The sequence below is a fragment of the Sminthopsis crassicaudata genome, chromosome 2, assembly GCF_048593235.1.
Source record: "Sminthopsis crassicaudata isolate SCR6 chromosome 2, ASM4859323v1, whole genome shotgun sequence".
NCBI classification, from domain to species: domain Eukaryota; kingdom Metazoa; phylum Chordata; class Mammalia; order Dasyuromorphia; family Dasyuridae; genus Sminthopsis; species Sminthopsis crassicaudata.
Genome location: NC_133618.1, coordinates 259,879,572 through 259,899,594, shown reverse-complemented (window position 1 = coordinate 259,899,594; position 20,023 = coordinate 259,879,572). Strand labels below are relative to the sequence as shown.

Genomic DNA, 20,023 nt, shown 5'->3' with positions numbered 1-20,023 from the left:
CCGTGTAGGGCGGGCGGAGACGAACGGGGGAGCACACGGGGGAGTCAGAAAGACCGCCTGCTCCAGGCTGGTCAGGGACACATTCATTCTGAGGGGCTGTGTGTGACGGAGGCAAGTCTCTGAGCTTCCCGGGGCCCTGGGCACTGGCGCTTTCTGTGCAGATAAGAAATGTACTCTACATTGGTGGAGAAAATTGCCACATGAACAACTGTCCACACTTATGAAACCAAAAGCTGCCACCAAACCTTCTTGACTATTTTTACTTCTTTGAATCCCAATAAAACCTTGAAGTTAATCTTATAAAGGTCTTTTGGTGCTAAAATATGTAAAGTGAGATGTGCATTTGCACTCCCTCTCCTCCCCCCCCATCAAAGATTTATTTAATGTATATTATGCTCATTTAATATCAAGCCCATTGGAATCTGGCATTTAGACAGCACTTAGCAGTGCCTGGCTCATAGTAGGCACCTAAATGTTGATTGATAAACCCAGAGTTGTCTTAAGGTGTGAATGAGGCTTTGCAAAGGTTCTGCAGACCTTAAAACACTGGATCAATGTCAGCTATTATTTTATTTTTATTCCTAAAACATCAAGGAAAATTACACCATTTCTCCTCCCAATCTACAAAAAAATGAATCATAAGATTAGAGAGGAAAATTAAAGGCCATTTAATTCCCTTATTTTACAAATAAAGAATTTGAGGTACAAAATATCTCAGTCTAAATGAGAACCTGCATATCCTAATTCCTTAACCATGCTTTTTCAACATATATCATATCATACCTTCCTGAAACTTCCAAGTCAGAGAGTCTATCCTTTAAAAAAAACTAAGTTTAATTTTTACTGGTTTGTGGCGAGGTAAAAATATTCAAGTCTCTGACTAAAACATACATGAAACTATTCTTCAAAAGTTTTTAAATGCCATCTCTAAAATGAACTTTTGGTTACAGTTTGCATTTATATAAAGGTTTGCAAAGCATTGTATGTAATGTATTGTTTATATTTATGTTTATGTATGTTGATATTCACAACTGTAAGGAAGGTGCTATTACAATATATGGTTTATATAAATTTCTATATATGGCTAGGAAAACTTTCTATAGTGTATGTAACATATGTGTACACATAAATACATGTATGTATATGTACCTAATAAAGCAAAATTGAAACAATAAATGATAAGGTAAAAATACAGCATATGTGTTATATTAAAATGGGTAATTAAGAGCCAATTTAAAGAAAATAATAATCTTTATCAGTCTGACTAGTTTTAATTGGAATACCTCCTTGACAAACAAATGCCAATGAAATAAGATGTTCACTTGCATATTCACAAATATACTTCAAAAACATGCTGACAGAGATACACAAACATAAATATATCAAGAGACATACATACAGAAATATACCAAGAGCATCTAATCATAGATTCATATGTATTTCCCAAATTAAATATATACTTAAATATGATAACAAAAATTCAAGTATAAAATAAAATGACATAATTAAATATTAGAATTTACATACACAGGTAAATACATATACAACTTAAAAGAAGCCACAGTGCTACATATGTATATACAAGTATTCCAACATTTAATATTTTATAGATATAGCAATATGTAATCATACAAGCCAAATAATTACAGTAAGCTTAAATGATGCTCTAAATCCCAATACATCCCCACATTTGTCTGCATATTACTGATCATAGATAAGCAATAGCTCACAATCTGAGTTTAATAAAACAGTGCATTCATTATTCAAAATAATAGACAGGCAAAAGAATAAAGTCCAAAGCCAACTTCCTTCTCACTAAGTTTCTCACAGCAAGCAGCAAACTCTGTAGAACTAATAGCACAAGGAAACTGATAACCTCAAGAATGAGCATTGACTCTTGCCATAAGAATGGCTACAGCATAACTAGGGCCCATTTACTATTAGAAACTACCAGAGAAGAGCAAGAAACCAAACTAGATGCTGAGTGAATTCAACTTCGAAAAATAAGGTACAGTGGCCCACAATAGTTATTATAAATTACCCCTCTTTCTCACTTTGCCCTCTTATTTCCAAGATGGGCTACATTCTTTTCACTTTAAAGTTTCTACCACCACCTGGCTGTGACCCTGCTTCATGACTGGGAGAAGCAAAACTGAAAAAACTATTGCTAGGTTCAGCTGCTGTGGGAGACCCCACAAAAAATGGTCTGAACTGGAAGTCTCCATCTCCACTGCCCCAGTTTCGAACAGGCGTCATATCCACAGGAAACTTGGAAGTGTTCCCTGGAGAGAAAGAAAGAACAGAACAGAATTTAAATATCTATTTCCTTGCAATCTTTAAGAATGTATAGATAAAAGGCATTCTGTAAATATTGTTGACTGAAACTTGAAACTCAATCCTCTGAGAAGAAAAAATTTAATTCTGAAAGTGTTAAGGGAAGGTCTGTAATCACCTGCAATGTAAACACATTTCTGTTTAATTATTAAGTCATAGCTAGCTTCTGATTTCATATCAAAAGTAGTCTGAGAAAGACATGGGTTTGAGAAAGAACTAGAATGTGCTTTTGATTATCACAGAATTACAGAAAGGGAATCTTTCATCTTTTTTCCCCAGCATGATTAATTTGACTACAGTAGGTGTTTAATATATTTTTAAATCAAATAACTCATTTTTCTTAGATGATTCAAGTTCTTATGCTGTGTAGTAATATTCTGAGCAACAACCCGCAATCAACCCTCTAAATTCTCTGTGGTTGACTAAAGAGATTGCAAATTTGGGGGGGTTTTTAGGTATGTGATATAATGTTCTATTCTATCATGTACTCCGTTCAGAAAAAAATGAAGTCACCTCTTTAAATGAGATAGGGATGAAGAATATAATAGTATAAGGCATCAAAGTGGGATGAAAAAAAGGAGATGAGAGAGCTCTCAGCAAATGGACTCTTTGGGCACAATGTAAGGCAAGGTACTTAGCTGAGAGTATAGAAGAGTTGTTATGGGTGATTTAAGGAAGGATAAAAAGGTCTGCAATAGCTTTATCTTACAAGTTTTAGCTTGTACAAGTTAAATATTAACTTTCATCATTCTAAATATGAAATATTTATCCAGTGCCAATGAGTATTATGTTCTATTGTCACAGCAATATTAACATTCTTATTATAAATAAAACCAAAAGAGAAAAAGAAATAAAAGCTAAATGGAAGTTTGGTACATAGCTTTGGAGAGGAAAATAAAGAAATTAATAGAATTGATTTTATCATGTATAAAAAGGTAATGAGATATATTTCATGTAACATAGTCATCTGCTCAAGCATAAGCAAAAAAAAAAAAAAAACCTAGTATGAAGATAAGTGTAGCTTACTACTTAAATTATAGAGTGAAGTAATAGAAAAATTCTATAAAGAACCTGATAAATCTTCTAAATTAATTCATGTTAATCTTCAATTTCTTAAATGCAAAAAATGAGCATTAGAAAAATGGGGGAAAAAAACAATGGAAATATGGTTTGAGTTTCAGAAACAAACGAAACTAGATTTGTAGACTACACAGAAACCTCATACCTAAACATATTTTATTCAAAAGTAGAGTTGAAAGGAGCTAGGCATGGTAAGTACTTAACAACATCATCAAAACACAATGACATTTACTATACCTAAAAGGAGAAACAACTGGTCACCAATATGAGAATCAATATTAGCCACCTATATATAGTTAGACCACTGACTTGTTAAAACAAAAGGCAAAATGAAAATCAAAAATAAAACAGAAGAAAAAATGACTTACAATCAGAATCATTTCAATCTATACAACTTTTAAAAGCTACTAAACACTGAAAAATGGGAAATATTACACTAAATTCACTACCACCACATCTTTTTTGGGGGGTAAGCCAATTGGGATTAAGTGACTTGACCAGGGTCACACAGCTAGGAAGTATTAAGTGTCTGAGACCATGAGCTCAGGTCCTCCTAACTTCAGGGCTGGTGCTCTATCCACTGAGCTACCTAACTGCCCCACTACTATCATATCTTAATGGAAATGTGTCCAGGGTAAAAAAAAAAAAATTGCCTTTGAGGCAGTGACCAAATGAAACTAGAAACCAACTCAGCTGACAAAAACTTGATCTCCTTGTTAAACAGAAAGAGAGCATTAAAGGCAACTTCATTGTAAACTATAAACTCATTTACAAACTCTGGTAGAAGATCTAAAGAGACTGACCTCATAAATCAGTGGGAAGGACTGATAAAAACTGAGAACTAATTAAACTATATTATCCTAAGAGTATTTAATAATGAAACTAGGAGAAATAAGAAACAGATGCAAAGTAGGAAAAATCTGTCAAGATTTCTACAACAAACTTTTTTCCATCAATGTTAATATAGCCACCATATTTGTACAGACAGTTCTTGCTTTATGTAAATTCACATTATACAAATTTAACTTTGCATAAAGAATTCTAAATAAAATTTCAGTCAATCACCAATGATAAAGTCTAAGCACAATGGGTGGGGAAAGAGAATCATATTACATATCAATGTTAACATTATGGAACCATACCATACATACTTTATCATTAACTTTTGCCTTTCATTTGGTAATTCTATTTCATATCATGGTACAGTATTTGTCTGAATTTAAGTACATTTTATGACTTGTATAAAAGTATTATTTTGTGTATACCTATTGTATACAGACAGACGAAGTGAAATGAATGGATAAGAGCAAATTCTAATCCTAACCCTAAATCTGACACTGCCTCCAATTCTAACTTCAATTTTAATCCTACTCCTACCCACTGACTCCAACTCTAATCTAAATTTGCCACATTTGCACTATGTAAAAATTTCTCTACACAGAGATTGTCTGTACTCAATACCACAATTTGTTTTATATAAACACTATAGTTTGTTTATAAAACACTATGTGTTTTATAAGGGATTAGAAATAGCATTTTAAATAAAACAAAAATGGGAAACTGGAAATCAGATAGAGCAGACTCAGATATGCCCCACAGGTAGCCATGCTGGAAATAATACAATTTTGATACAATTAATTCAAGGATTCTCATGACATCTGAAAAAGAGAAGACAATTTTTAAAAATATCAAAGATATAACATTTTGCCCCTCAAAATGAAAGGCAACCCATATTCCATATAATAGAGTGGTTCTCAAGTAATATGAGAACACCTAAAGGGAAAGCCTTAAGGATATTAGGTAAATACCAATTGGAGGACTTTTTTTTTTTTTTTTTGTCAAGTGTTTTATTTTTCCAAATACATGTAAAGATATTTTCAACATTCATTTTTGTAAGATTTTGTGTTCCAAATTTTTTCTCCCTCCCTCCCCTCCATGTTACAATACTTTTAAACATATTTCCATATGTTATGTTGTGCAAGAAAAATCATACAAAGGGGAAAAGAAAAAGAAAAGTGGGGGGGGGGCGATGAAAACACTGCTTCCTTCAATCCCTATTTAGTCTCCATAATTTTCTCTCTGGTTGCAAATGGCATTTTCCATCCCAAATCTATTGGAATTGTTTTAGAACACCATATTGCTGAGAAAAGCTAAGTTTATCATAATTGATCATCACATAATTTTGCTATTACTGTGTTCAATGTTCTCCTGGTTCTGCTCACTTCACTCAGCATCAGTTCATCCAGGCTTTTCTGAAATTAGCCTGCTCATCATTTCTTATATAACAATATTCCATTACATTCATACACCATAATTTATTCAGCCATTCCTCAATTAATGGGGATATACTCAATTTCCAGTTCCTTGCCACTACAAAAAGAGTTGCTAAAAGCATTTTTACACATGTGGGTCCTTTTCCCTCTTTTATGATCTCTTTGGGGGATATAAGTCTAGTAAAGACACTGCTGGATCAAAGGGTATTCACAGTTGAATAGCCCTTTGGGTTAGATCTCCAGAAGGACTGGATCATTTCACAACTCCATCAACAATGCATTAGTGTACATAGAGGATTTAAAAGAGGACACAGATAAGGATGAGAAGGTGTAAATGAATTAAGATCTGCTTATAAGAATTCAGATTCACTGAAATACTGTAAAACATGAGGCTAATTGCACATTTATAGGTCTAACCACAGAGTCTGATCCTTAAAAATATTCATAGAGTAACCACTATTGCAATTTCCCACAATGAAGAAGCTAGAGATCTTTTTTCTAAAAGATTTGTGATGCTGTGTAATAGAATGCCTTGAAAGAAACTTGAGAAAAGAAAACATTCTATAATTGGTTTCTGCTACTAACCACATTGTACAGAGGTGTCTCCTGATAGGCTACAGCTTCAGATCCAAAACTAAGGAAGCATTCAGAAGATATTGGATAAATCCTTTCTGTCTTGATATACTATCTCCTCGGCTGGCTTCTTCCAGCTGTCAGTGCTCCATTGAAAGATGACAACACTAGGCAGTGAGAGGCTTCTTAGATCCTCACAATCTGAGACTGACATGTCATAGATATGGGCATTAGTTCTTTGCCTCAATCCTTGATCACATGTTGGAGGCTATGACCTTATGAGTTCTAAAAGATCAAAAAAGAAGAGGCAGAGCCAAGATAATGGAGTAAAAAAAGCAGGGACTTGACTAAGCTTTCCACCAAATCCCTCCAAATACCTTTAAATAATGGCTCTAAGCAAATTTTAGAATCTTAGAACCCACAAAAAGACAAAGTGAAACAATTTTTCAGCCTTAGACAACTTAAAAGGTCACAAAAGTCTGTCACAAAAGAGTAAGTAGAACTCAATCTGACAACAGTCCCAGAAAACCATAATCTGGCCTTGGGACCCATTGAAACAGCAGCAGCAATAGCTGTGGTAGCTTCCAGAAGTCTTAGGCAACAGACAGTAAGAGGGTCAAAGAGCGGGTCAAAAGAAAATCTCTTTGCTAGTATTGAAGCAGGATTTTGTTGCTTTGCCCATATTCAGAGCACTCACAGAACCAGGACACGGAAGACTGGTACACTAGAATTTACAGCCACAGTGCAGCAGTACATTTCCAAGGCAGAAAAGGGTGCTTGTGGTTGTTCATAGACCAAAGCACAGACCAGAACAGTTAAAAAAAAAAAAAAAAAAAAAAAAAGTTCTCCTTGAATCATACCAACTTGGAAGAACTGAAAACATACAGGGGTCCTTAGAAGAGGAAAAAGCACAAAACCCTTGCACCTTGGGACAGTACACCCTCCATCCTGAAAACAGAGCTGCTCTCTAATAGTCAAAAGTAAAGTAATAGACTGGGAAATAGCAAACAATAGAAAAAATTCTTACCATAGAAAGTTACTAAGGAGACAAGGAAAATCAAAACACACTCTCAGAAGAAGATTAACAAAATCAAAACCTACAGCCATGAAAAATAAAAATTGGTCTCAGGCCATGAAAGAGCTCAAAAGGGATTTTGAAAATTAAGTAAGAGAGGTAGAGGAAACATTGGCAAGAGAAACAAGAGTGATGCAAAAGGAAATATAAAAGTCAATTTGCTGAAAAAGCAAAAAATGGCCAAATGGAAAAGGAGGTACAAAAGTTCACTGAAGAGAGAAAAATGGAAGCTAATGACCTTATGAGAAATGAAGAAACAATAAATATCAAAAAATAGAAAACAACATAAAATGTCTCACTGGAAAAACTGACCTGGAAAATAGATCTAGGAGAGATAACCTAAAAATTCTTGGACTACCATGAATCAAAGAAAAGCCATGATCAAAAACAGTCCTAGGCATCATCTTTCAAGAAATTATTGAGAAAAAAAAAAAAAAAGTCCTGATATTCTAGAACCAGAAGTTAAAACAGAAATTGAAAGAGTGAAAGAGATTCCAAGAAGAAAACTCCCATAAATATTATAGCCAAATTCCAGAATTCCCAGGACAAGGAAAAAATATTGCAAGAATCCAAAAAGAAATAATTCAAGTACAGTGGAGCCACAGTCGGGATAACACAAGATTTAGTATTAGTAGTAGCTTCTACAATAAAGAATCAGAGGGCTTAGAATAGGATATTCGGAAGAGCAAAGGATTACAACCAAGAATCACTAACTCAGCAAAACTGAGTATAATTTTTCAGGGGGAAAAAAATGGATATTCAATAAAATAGAAGACTTTCAAGCATTCATAAAGACAGGACCAGAAGTGAACAGAAAATCTGACTTTCAAATACTGGACTCAAGAGAAGCAAAATGGGGTAATCAGAGAAAAAAATCATAAGGGACTTCATAAAAATAATCTGTTTACATTTCTAAAGGAAAGGATGATACTTGTAACTCAAAAGAACTTTTCCATTACAGCAGTTAGAATATATACAGACAGAGGGCACAGGTGTGAGTTGAATATGAAGGGATAATGTCTAAAACAAATATAATCAATGGGTAAGAGAGGAATGCATTTGGCGAAAGGGAAAGGGGGAAGTGGAATGGTGTAAATTATTTGCCATAAAAGAAACAAGAAAAAGCTTTTATAGTACAGGAAAAGAAGGAAGGGAAAGGGAGGTGAGTGAAACTTACATTTGATCACATTTGATTCAAAGAGGGAATAACATACACATTCAATTGGATATAGAAATTCTTTGGAGGAGAGACAAAGTAAAAGGAGAGAGAAAATAGAATAAATGAGGGGAAATACAGTTAGCAAAAATAATTGTGAGAAGAAGAATTTTCAGATGAAGTAATCAAATTATTTATAACCATATGAAAAAAATTCTCATCATTGATTAGAGAAATGAAAATTAAAACAACTGAGGTACTACCTCATATCTATTAGATTGGTTAAGACAAATAAGGAAAATGAAAAATATTGGAAGGAATGTGGAAAAACTGAGACATTAATCCATTCTTCATAGAATTTTGAACTAATTTAACTATTCTATAGGATAATTTGGAACTATGTCAAAGAGCTATACGACCATGCACATATACCTTTTGACTAAGCAAACTAGGTTTGTATATCAAAAGATAAGAAAACAAAAAGGAGAAGAATCCATATATAGAAAAATATTTATACCAGCTCTTTTCTCAGGGCAAAGAATTGGGGAATGGCTGAATAAATTATGGTATATGATTATGATGAAAAGCTACTGTGCTATAAGAAATGATAAGCAGGATGCTCTCAAAAAAACCTAGAAAGACTTCCATGAGCTCATGCAAAGTAAAATATACTACTAATAAGTAAGAGCAATAATGTAGGCTGATTAGCTGTGAATGACTTTGCTATTCTCTTAAGTACAATGATCCAAGAGAACTCTGAAAGACTTATGATGAAAAATGCTATCTATTCCCAGAGAAAGAACATATTGTATCTGAATACAGATTGAAGTATATTTTTTTTAAACTTTATCTCTCTTGAGGTATTGTGTTATTGTGGGGGATTTGGGGGATAGTAAGGAAGAAAATCTATATTTTCTTTCCCAATGTGACTTTTGTGGAAATTTTAGCTTCACGTGTGTTTTTTTGTTTTTTTTTTAATGTCACAAGGAGTGAGGAGAAATGAAGGAAGGGAGAGAATTTGAACTCAAAATTAAAAAAAAAAAAAATGTTAAAATTTATTTTATATATAATCAGGGAAAAATAAAAAATTAAACAAGAAATTTAAAAATTAAATTTAAATAAATGAAAGATCAGGAGATCAAGTTATACAAGATCTAAGAGTCAAAGTCCTAACTGAGTTTTTCAGTCATTCCAGCACTGATGTCCTGAGGAGTAAGGAGTGATCTTTGGAACCTACTCCCAGTAGTACCATAAATAAACTCTCATCAAATACTGATGCCATATCCGGATATGAATTTGGTGGGACCAAGAGGAATGTAAATACCCTCAAGGTGTTGAGGGAAATTGTTTATACTTCTGTTTTTGTAGTATCTTTGAAGTAAATGGCCCTTTATGAAAACTAATTGATGTGAACTGGTTAAATAGACATGCGATACCAGAATGGTAGCTAATAGTATGGGGAACACCCCCAGAATAGGAGTTTCAATTGAGTATTAGAGAACAGGCAATCCAACCTTTAGAACTCTAAGAGAGAGAAAGTAGCCAGACTTAATCTGGAACAGTAAAGCCAGAGAGATATTCTTAACATACATAGTACAGTTCTGTTTAAGTATGTGATGCAATTGCTTCTACACAGATAAAAGGAATTATTCAATAAATTACATTGCCTACCTCAGAGAAGATTATATTTAAATAATACATGAAAAGTTTCTTAACGTTCATAAACCAAACACTACTGCACTACTCAAAAAAAAAAAAAAAATCTGACCAGCTATGGAAATAAACTCTTAAATTAAGCTAGCCTATACTCCTATACTATATATATTATATATACACACATACATAATAAAAATATATGTATATGTATAAACATCTAAACATACATTCTTATTTATCTATATTTTGCATGTGTCAAGACCAGTACACTGCTATGCTAAAATTCCTAGAAAGAGGGACGAACAATTATAGTGTCAATTAACATTTTTGTTTGGTTTTTTTTTTTTATCATGAAGGAAGTAAAATTACTACTTGTCCATCTAATATAAATTGATAGTTTAAAGGAACCACTGATTACCATCATACCCTGCTTGTTGGAAACATTACCTGTTGGGAAGCCAAAAGCAGCTGGCTGAGAGATCATGGATGGCTCCAGAACTCCTTCCTGGTTGGCAAAGGCAATGTTTCGTAATCTGAGGCTATCATAGAGACCCTGAAGCTTCTGATATTGACGATTGCGCTCCATGAGTTTCTCAGAGATGTCACTGAACTTTTTCTTGTATTCTTCCAACACTTTCTTCATAGAGGTGACTTCCCCTTTCATAGAAGTCAGCTCCACATCTTTACTTTGAATCTGCTGACTATATACCTTCTCCATCTGTTTCAGATGGCCTTCAGCCTTGCTGAAATTATATTCTTGATAAAGACGCTCTTGGTGCACCTATTTAGAATGAAAGGGGAAAGTTATTAAGGTAAAAAATGAAAATTTTACCATCTTTAATATGTCACAAAAGTTTGCACAAGTGACAGAGAAAAAAATGAATGTTCAAAGAAAAGACAGATGATAATTTTAACCTTCAGAACTAAGTTAAAGCATTCTTTCTATAAATCTACCATTAGTCATTGTCATATTTTCCCCTAATTGTTGCTTTTTGAAAAAGCAGATGGTCCTTATTTCTTTGAAATTTTTTGTTGATAAGTTGTATTTCAATACACCATATAAACCCCTACAATACTTCTAGTTGCTTCCAATTGAATCACCTCAATATGTAATTCCTAAAGAAAGTTCAGTAAAATAACCGAAAAAAACTGATTGCAACTGATAGCATCAGTGAGTACCATTCCTGTGTTTTCCATCTGATTTAAGTTGCCATTCAAAGTTGTCTATACTTACTTATAGTAATTGTGTGTACTGTTCTTTTTTCATTCTGTAACATTTTATACTAATCTTTTTCTAATTCTATGAACTCTTTATAGTCATCTTCTCTTATGGTTCAGTATTAGTTCATTAAGTTCAAATCCCTCAATTTGTCCAAATAGTCTTCAGTTTCTATATACACAATTTGTTTCTAATTTTTAAAGGTAAAAATGAATTATTGGGAATAAGTCATACAGATAGATCTTTTCTTGTTAATAACTTTTTTGGAGTATAAACTCAATAATAGGATCACAAAATTAAAGGACACAGACAATTTTCTAATTTTTCTTACACAATTCCATAGTCTTTTTGAAAATGATTAGGTCAATTCATTGTTCCACAAGCAATGCATTAGTGTGATTATTTTTGTAGTTGCAGTAAAACTAATTTTTGCTATCTTTGCTAATCTAATATGTGAAGTAATACATCAGAATTATTTCAATTTGTGTTTCAGTAACAATTTTGAGCACTTGAAATATGATTACTTTTAGTTTGTTTTTCTTCTTTGTTCATATTCATTAATCATCTATTAATTGGGGAATAAATGATATTTAATCTTATATGTGTTAATCCTCTGTAGATTTCCACATGTCAAGCTTTCATCAGAGATATTTGTGTAAAGATTTTTTCCTAGTCCCTATCTTTTCTTTTTATCATTAATGAATTCATTTATTTGTACAAAAGCTTTTTATTTTAAAAATTTTAATAGTGACTTTTTATATTTATTTCATTTATTCATTTTTATTTATAATTTTAAATAGTATAAAATATATTAATATAATTTCAGCAAAAGATTATACCAGATTTTTTTTTAAGCCAAACTAGTTAACTATGGAGATATTCATAATTAGCAAGTAGGCTAGCCATTTGATGATGAATTCTTCAACCATGACAACACATGACCTCTCACTCTTCATCTGCAGTGACAATGGCAGGTAAAAAAAAAAAAGAAAATGTTGCTAAGAATAATAGTTTTTCAACTGTTTAAAATATTAGCTTTACTATTAGTCTAAATATGAGGTCTTTATGCAAAAACCAATGAATGGTGTTAGTACTAAAAAAATTTGAATCACATCAACAATGAAATTTTTACTATAAATAAAAGCAGAAGAAAAAAGTTAAGTAGTTAATTATACAAAAGTTAAGTAAAACTAAATGCACATATTCTTAAGGCAAAGGTGGGATATGGAGAAGATGGAGAAAAATATGTTCTAAAACATGGTTCAAAAGAAAGAAACTCAAAAGTCCAAAGGGAAAGAAATTGCATATTGTGCCTTGTGCCTATATATTAATGCTTATTTTCATCAAGAAAAAAATTTTAAAATTCTGGACATGGTAAAATACCTAATAAAAACACCATAAACAACAAAAGTGACTATATTCTACAGGAAATGACTAATTAACAGATGTGGGAATAATTTCCAATGAACTTCCTATGTATAATCAGACCATTAACATTTTGAGAACAAATATTCAAATCAATGCCAAATTAAAAGAATGAAATAAGACAACATGGCATGTTAATTAAGGCAATTCAAACATTAAAAATCGTTGAAACTGAAAAGTGGGAAATATATGAGACATCTAAATAAACTTAATTTCCTAAAGCAGTTTATTGGCTTATAGATTCATAGATCTATCAACTGAATGATACCTCAGAGGACAACTAGACCGATTCTTTCATTTTAGGGATGAAGAACTTTTATTTCCTTGTCAAAGAGAGACATATCAATAAAGGATAATACCTAGTTTAGAGTAAAAATGTATTTACAAAACCTTAAAAAAAATTCAGGGAGGACAGGGAAAAATTATGAGCAATATCATCATAAAACAATAAGAACTGATAATGAAAAAATTAAGTTTATAGCAAGCTTGGAATAAAAATTAATTAAGCCAGATCATTTTCTAAAACATGAAAAGATCAAATTAGAAGGATGAACATAAACAAATAGAATTACTAAGATTTCCATAAGTTATTTTCTCCATAAAATATAGTTGGACCCTACACATTTTGAACTCTTAACATTCCAAATTTCATGAAGAAATAGAAATAATCCTAAAAAAAAACTAAGATCAAAAAAGGAACTACACCCAAGTATATTCAAAGGATGTCTGAACTACAAGCAATAGAATTTTCAGGGTATTAAAGTATTGATTCTCCAGATATCTGTCAAGAAAGAAGATACTAAATAATTAGAAAAACACATGAGCCTCATAATTAAAAAAAAAAAAAATCAAAAAAATATCCAAAGTTACATGGCAAAGACCATTCTCATTTCTATATTTTTCATCATTAAATATTTAAAGGTTTTTAATCTCATTCAATAATCGTATTTCCCATGAAAAGTTATGTTCAGTTTTATAGAATATCTAACCTTGGATTGAAAGCCAAGGTTTCTTGCTTTTCAGTATATTTCATGCTATTTTTTCTTTCATTCAAACTGGTAATGTAGGGGTGGATGTGGGTATATGTGTGCTTCCTCCTAACTGCTTACAAGATTCTCTCCTTAAAAATAAAACTCCATTGTTAACTGATTGAACCATTCTGGAGAGTAATTTGGAACTATGCCCAAAGAGCTATCAAACTGTGCATACCCTTTGATCCAACAGTGTCTCTACTGGGACTGTATCTCAAAGAGATCATAAAAAAGGGAAAAGGACCCACATATGCAGGAATGTTTGTGGCAGCAAGAAACAAGAAACTGAGTGGATGCCCATCAGTTGAAGAATTACTGAATAAGTTATGGTATATTAATGTTATATAATATTGTTTTATAAGAAAGGATCAGCAGGATGATTTCAGAGAGGCCTGGAGAGACGTACATGAACTGATGTTGTGAAGTGAGTAGAACCAAGAGAACATTGTATATATGGCAACAACAAGATTATATGATGATTAATTCTGATGAACATGGCTGTTTTCAACAATGAGGTGATTTAGCACAACTCCAATAGACTTGTGATGGAGAGAACCATCTGTATCCAGAAAGAGGACTGTGGGAACTGAATGTGGATCACAACAGGTTTTTCACCTTTTTTGTTGTTTCCTTGATTTTATTATTTTTTTCATTTTTAATCTGCTTTTTTGTGCATGATAAATATGGAAATTTATATAGAAAAGTTGTACATGTTCAACATGTATTGGATTACTGGCTGTCTAGAGGAGAGAGTAGGGTAAGAGAGGGAGAAAAATTTGGAACACAAGGTATTGCAAGGGTGATTGTTGAAAAAATCCTATAGATTTACACTTGGTCCTTTGTAAGTATAAATCCATAGGATGTTTTTCTGTTTACATCTTTTTGAAAGCAATTCAACTCACCCAGAAATGTGGTTGTCAAGTTGTGGAGTTTTATTTTGAGTTGATGTAGAAGAATGAAATTTAAATGCCACTTACTCTATCATTTTGACAAAAATTAAGCTTTCCTTTTTTGTGGCAAGTTCATAGAAACCAAGTTTGAACTTGGATAACTTTTAAACATTTCCACTTAACGCAAAGACATTCTCTACTTTTTGTTGTTGTGACGTTTAATCATCCCCTACCCTTTATGGTCCCATTTGTAGTTTTCTCAGCAAGAGATAATGGAGTAAATTGATAAATGGTCAAAGGATATGAATGGACAATTTTCAGATGAAGAAACTGAGACTATTTCTAATTATCTGAAAAGGTGCTCCACATCACTATTTATCAGAGAAATGCAAATTAAGACAACTTTGAGATACATTACATACCTGTCAGATTGGCAGGAAAAAGACTGACAGGAAAAGATAATAACGAATGTTGGAGGGGATGTGGGAAAACTGGGACACTGATAAATCGTTGGTGGAATTGTGAATATATCCAGTCATTCTGGAGAACAATTTGGAGCTATGCTCAAAAAGTTATCAAACTGTGCATACCTTTTGATCCAGCACTGTTTCTACTGAGTCTATATCCCAAAGAGATCTTAAAGGAGGGAAAAGGGCCTACATGTGCAAAAATGTTTGTGGCAGCCCTTTTTGTAGTGGCAAAAAATTGAAAACTGAGTGGATGCCCATCAGTTAGATAATGGCTGAATAAATTATGGTAAATGAATTTTATGGAATATTATTGTTCTATAAAAAATGACCAACAGGATGATTTCAGAAAGGCCTGGAGAGACTTATATGAACTGATGCTGAGTGAAATGAGCAGAACCATGAGAACATTGTATACAGCAACAACAAAACAATACGATGATCAACTCTAATGTACATGGCTCTCTTCAATAATGAGATGATTAAAACCAGTTCCAATTGTACAGTGATGAAGAAAGTGATATACACCCATAGATAGGCCTGTGGGAACTAAGTGTGGACCACAACATAGGATTTTCACACTTTCTGTTGATGTTTGCTTGCATTTTGTTTTTCTTCTTAGGTTTTTTTCTCTTTCTAGATCCGATTTTTCTTGTACAGCAAGGTAATTTAATAAATATGCATACATATATTGGCTTTAACATATATTTTAACATATTTAACATGTATTGGACTATCTGCCATCTAGGGAAGGGGTGGGGGAAAGGAGGAAAAAAATTGGAACAAAAAGTTTTGCAAGGGCCAATGTTGAAAAATTACCCATGCATATGTTTTGTAAATTAAAAAAAAAAACTTTAATTAAAAAAAAAAGAGAGAGAGATAGATAGAGAGAGAGAGAGAGAGAGAGAGAGAGAGAGAGAGAGAGAGAGAGAGAGAGAGAGATGGAGTATTTGCTAGTTTCTTCTCTCACCCATTTTACAAATAAGGATACTGAGGCAAACAGGGTCACACCGAAAGTATCTAAGACCACAAAGATGAGTCTTCTTGTCTCCAGGCCATATCTATCCACAGAATCATCTAGCTGCCCCATTTTTGTCAGTATTCCATTTATTTAATATTGCTTGGTACAGTGAACTTGCTGCTATTATTAATTGCTGTTTTCCAACAATATCCACTGCTACATATGCAAAATCAGATAGACCATTTTTATAGTTAGGATTTTGCCCTTTAAGTAATCTGCTTTAAGATGCAGTTCCAGAAAAATTTTGCAACTAAACTACGAATACATGGTCTATGCTACTATGTTTTTCTGTGCCTTAGCAACCTTTTTGTCAAAATAGAGTTATAGCATTACATAACTCACAGGATCTATCAAGATTTCTGATTTGTTTATATTTCAAAATTCAACAATGTGGAATCCCAGCTCTAAGAAGCTTTATTATAATTGATAAATAATGTGGGGCAGCTAGGTAATTAGGCCATTTTAAAAATTAGTCCTTTTGTCCCTAAAGAATTGTTGATCCATTATCATGCTAATTTTTTAAATTACAAGGTAACCCCAGACTCTTTTACAGCTCATATTTTTTCAGATTTACCAGATTTCATTTACTCCTACTAAGAAAATAAATACTACATTATTCCTTTTCAATTACATTATAACAGCATATGATGGTTATGTTATTTCGTTTGGTTATAAAATGTTCAAATATCATAAAAGCAATAAATAGTTGAATAGTTTTAATCTATATATATGGATATGTATATAGATACATATATGTAGTGTATCATGTCATGTTTAAAAATATATAGTAGCATTTTAAAATAAAAATTAGAGTTCAAGATTTAAACAAATAAGAAATATACATTACCAAAAACAGGAAAATTCCTATAGATAGTTTAAGACATAATCTCTGTAAAGATATAGTAATAACCACAATTTACCTGATATGTCCAGAAGGCCAGTGCTCGGGAGCTAATGTCCAAAACAATTTCTGGTCTCAAACCTGCCAATACCATGGCTTTGTATTCCTCTGTGGGACTGAGCTCGGTTCGAACAATATCTAGCTTACCAGAAAGGGTACTGTTGCAGGCGGGGCAGACAGCCGGAGACCGACTGAACTCACCACTGCCATGCTGATCACAGAAGATGTGTGAGCAAGCAGTTACCCATGCATAGCCAGAGAGCCTGATTCGACACTTTCGATAATTACAGAGCAACATGTCTTCACATATAGACATATTTCAGTAGTAACAATTGTTTCAGGCTCCAAAATGCTGAAGAAAATTCTAAGGAGGAATCAAATAAGATATACAGTTAAACTTTACTCAGGAAAATGGAAGAATAAATCAGACTAACAAGCCCACTTGGCACTTTTGGAACAGTCAACATTGAGTTTCCTCTGTTCATAAACAGATCCTTAACAAAGTTTTAAAATGAAAAGCACATTCAACTAAAAGATGAAAGATTGGGTTTTGCCACTAATTACTCATGCATTTTTTAATGTCTCTTTAACAATCTCTTCATCCATCTAATTCAGTTCCAATTGATCAATGATGGACAGAATCAGCTACACCCAGAGAAGGAACACTGGGAAATGAGTGTAAACTGTAAGCATTTTTGTTTTTCTTCCCAGGTTATTTTTACCTCCCGAATCCAATTCTTCCTGTGCAACAAGAAATTCGGGTCTGCACACATATGTTGTATCTAGGATATACTGTAACATATCTAACATGTATAAGACTGCCTGCCATCTAGAGGAAGGGGACGAGGGAGGGAAAGGAAAAGTCGGGATAGAAGTGAGTGTAAGCGATAATGTTGTAAAAAAATTACCCAGGCATATGTTCTGTCAATAAAAAGTTATAATAAAAATAAATATATAAATAAAATTTAATCTTAAAAAAAATCTCTTCATCTATAAAATATTGGATTAAAAGACCTCCACTTCCTTCCATTTTTACTGGCTGGTGCAAACAGAAAAATAGATTTAGAACTTGAAGGAATCTTAGGAACTATCTAATTTTCACTAATACCCAATTTTTTAAATGAAGAAACTAAGTCCCAGACAGGTTAAGTAATTTGTCCACGGCCACACAAGTAGTAAGTAGCTAATGTGGGACTGCAACCCAGGCACTCTGACACCAAATCCAGCACTTTTTTCTCTCTTTATTGAGTGGCTGGATGACACAGTTGAACACTTGAGTTCAAATTCTGCCTCTGACAGTTACTTGGTCACTTATCGTCTGCCTCAGTTTCCTCATTTGTAAAATGAAAGCAATAATAGCACCTACTTCAGAGTTGCTGTGACAAATTTTTAAGTGTCACGCACTTAGCTAGCATTTAATAAATGCTCGTTCCCTCCCCTTCCCCATATATCAAACTATCATGAAGAAGTTTTATCCAGGAGATACACATAAATACAGAGACCACACAGATGTTCGGTAGAAGAGCGCGAGGGCATCGAATCCACCTTACATGAAGACTTCCTGAAAGATCTGGAAGGGGTGAGGTAAAAGACTGGGCTTCTCAATTCCCTTCTAAATGAGTTGGAAGGCCGCAGAGGTTCCTTCCAGCTCTAGAACTAGAATCCTAGTCAGCTTTTATGAAAAGCCAACAAGAGCCTGAGACAAGGTGAGGGTGAAGGGCCAGAGGTAAAAAGCTCGCAAGGCCTCCTGGGGGTGTGGGGGCGGGGAGGAAAGGGTGAGGGACTTCCCGGAGACCTTCCACCTGCAAGAGGAGAGATTTCCTGGACTTCGCGGGATACTGAAGCCCATGGAGGGGCTGGAGTTTGATTGTGGGTGGAAAGGTTTTAAATTCAGGTAACTTCGAACCACCAAAAAGGAAAAACTTTACTTGAGCCCGCCAGAAAAGTAAAGCTCGAGAAGATGCACAGCGCCCTCAGCCGCAACGAGAGTCTTTCTCTTCTCCTCCCCAACCCCACCTACCAAATTGCGCATGCGTCCGGCTAGCCTCGCGCTTAGACGCGAGTTTTGTAACTGCGCACGCGCTACGCCATGTTCCCTCAAAGCTATAAATTCACTTCCGTGTGAAACTGTTTACCTAGTGAAACTTCGCAGAGGACCGCTAGGTAGCGCAGTGGCTAGAACAACAGCTCTGACTTCAGGAGGACCCGAGTTCAAATGTGCTCTCAGACACTTAACTCTTCCTAGCTGTGTGACCTTGGGCAAGTCACTTGACCCCAGCCTCAGGAAAAAAAAAAAAAAAACTTAGCGAGAACAGATCTTTAGAATAGATTCCCCCTTATTTCTACTCAATCTTTTTCTGTAATCCTCTTGTACCTTTTGCCCAAATACTAATCAGACTTTCAAGATTTATTTCAAATCTGACTTATATAAGTAAAATTATCCTAACGGGGGCAGGGACTTAAAATAGCTTGTTTTTTTCGTGGCATTACTTCACCTGGGCAGACTTTTTTGCCTCAGGGAGGCTTTTAATAGATATTTGTTGTATTGACATCCTGAAGCCCTCATTTGGCATTTAATATAGTTTGTTTTATGCAACCCGTTGCCCACGCCAAATTCTCTAACAAATTGTCATGTGCTTTTTTGTATGTGACCGATCTTAGTGACAACTTTATATACTTATTTACAATGGTTCATTGAAACTTATACAGGAAGTCATCCCAACATAGTAATTTTACATCTGGAAAGGGACCTTGCAGATTATCTAGTATAACTTCCTTGTTTTATAATTTAAGTAATTCCATAGCCGTAAAGTGGGTCAGCTAAAACCAAAACCAAACTAGAAAAATTACACTAGACTAGTAAAACTCTTCTAATTAGATGCTCTGAATTATCAAACAGCATTGTTGCATCCTAGGGACAGC

General features: G+C 33.7%; 1 protein-coding gene across 3 annotated transcripts; it reads right to left on the bottom strand.

The window, feature by feature from the left end:
* Positions 1-1,251: 1,251 nt before the first annotated feature.
* CCNB1IP1 (cyclin B1 interacting protein 1) lies at positions 1,252-19,114 on the bottom strand. Of its 3 annotated transcripts, none has more exons than XM_074289153.1 (4): positions 19,030-19,114; positions 17,121-17,465; positions 10,595-10,928; positions 1,252-2,282 (listed from the first exon to the last, which is right to left on the bottom strand). In XM_074289153.1, exons 2-4 carry the CDS (start codon positions 17,415-17,417, stop codon positions 2,080-2,082), a joined length of 834 nt encoding a protein of 277 aa, XP_074145254.1. In that variant the 5' UTR covers positions 17,418-17,465; positions 19,030-19,114; the 3' UTR covers positions 1,252-2,079. The 3 variants fall into 3 exon arrangements, with proteins under 3 accessions (XP_074145254.1, XP_074145252.1, XP_074145253.1); XM_074289151.1 differs by having other exon boundaries at positions 18,652-19,097; XM_074289152.1 differs by having other exon boundaries at positions 18,904-19,097.
* Positions 19,115-20,023: the final 909 nt, after the last annotated feature.

Bases quoted from the DNA above. Each gene is read 5' to 3' on its own strand.
- CCNB1IP1 (XM_074289153.1), bottom strand. From the start codon at position 17,417: ATGTCTATATGTGAAGACATGTTGCTCTGTAATTATCGAAAGTGTCGA. The intron at 10,929-17,120 runs GTAAATTGTGGT...CATTCTAAATAG, and splicing joins TGGCCTTCTGGACATATCAG to GTGCACCAAGAGCGTCTTTA. The intron at 2,283-10,594 runs GTAATGTTTCCA...CTTTCTCTCCAG, and splicing joins TGCTTTTGGCTTCCCAACAG to GGAACACTTCCAAGTTTCCT.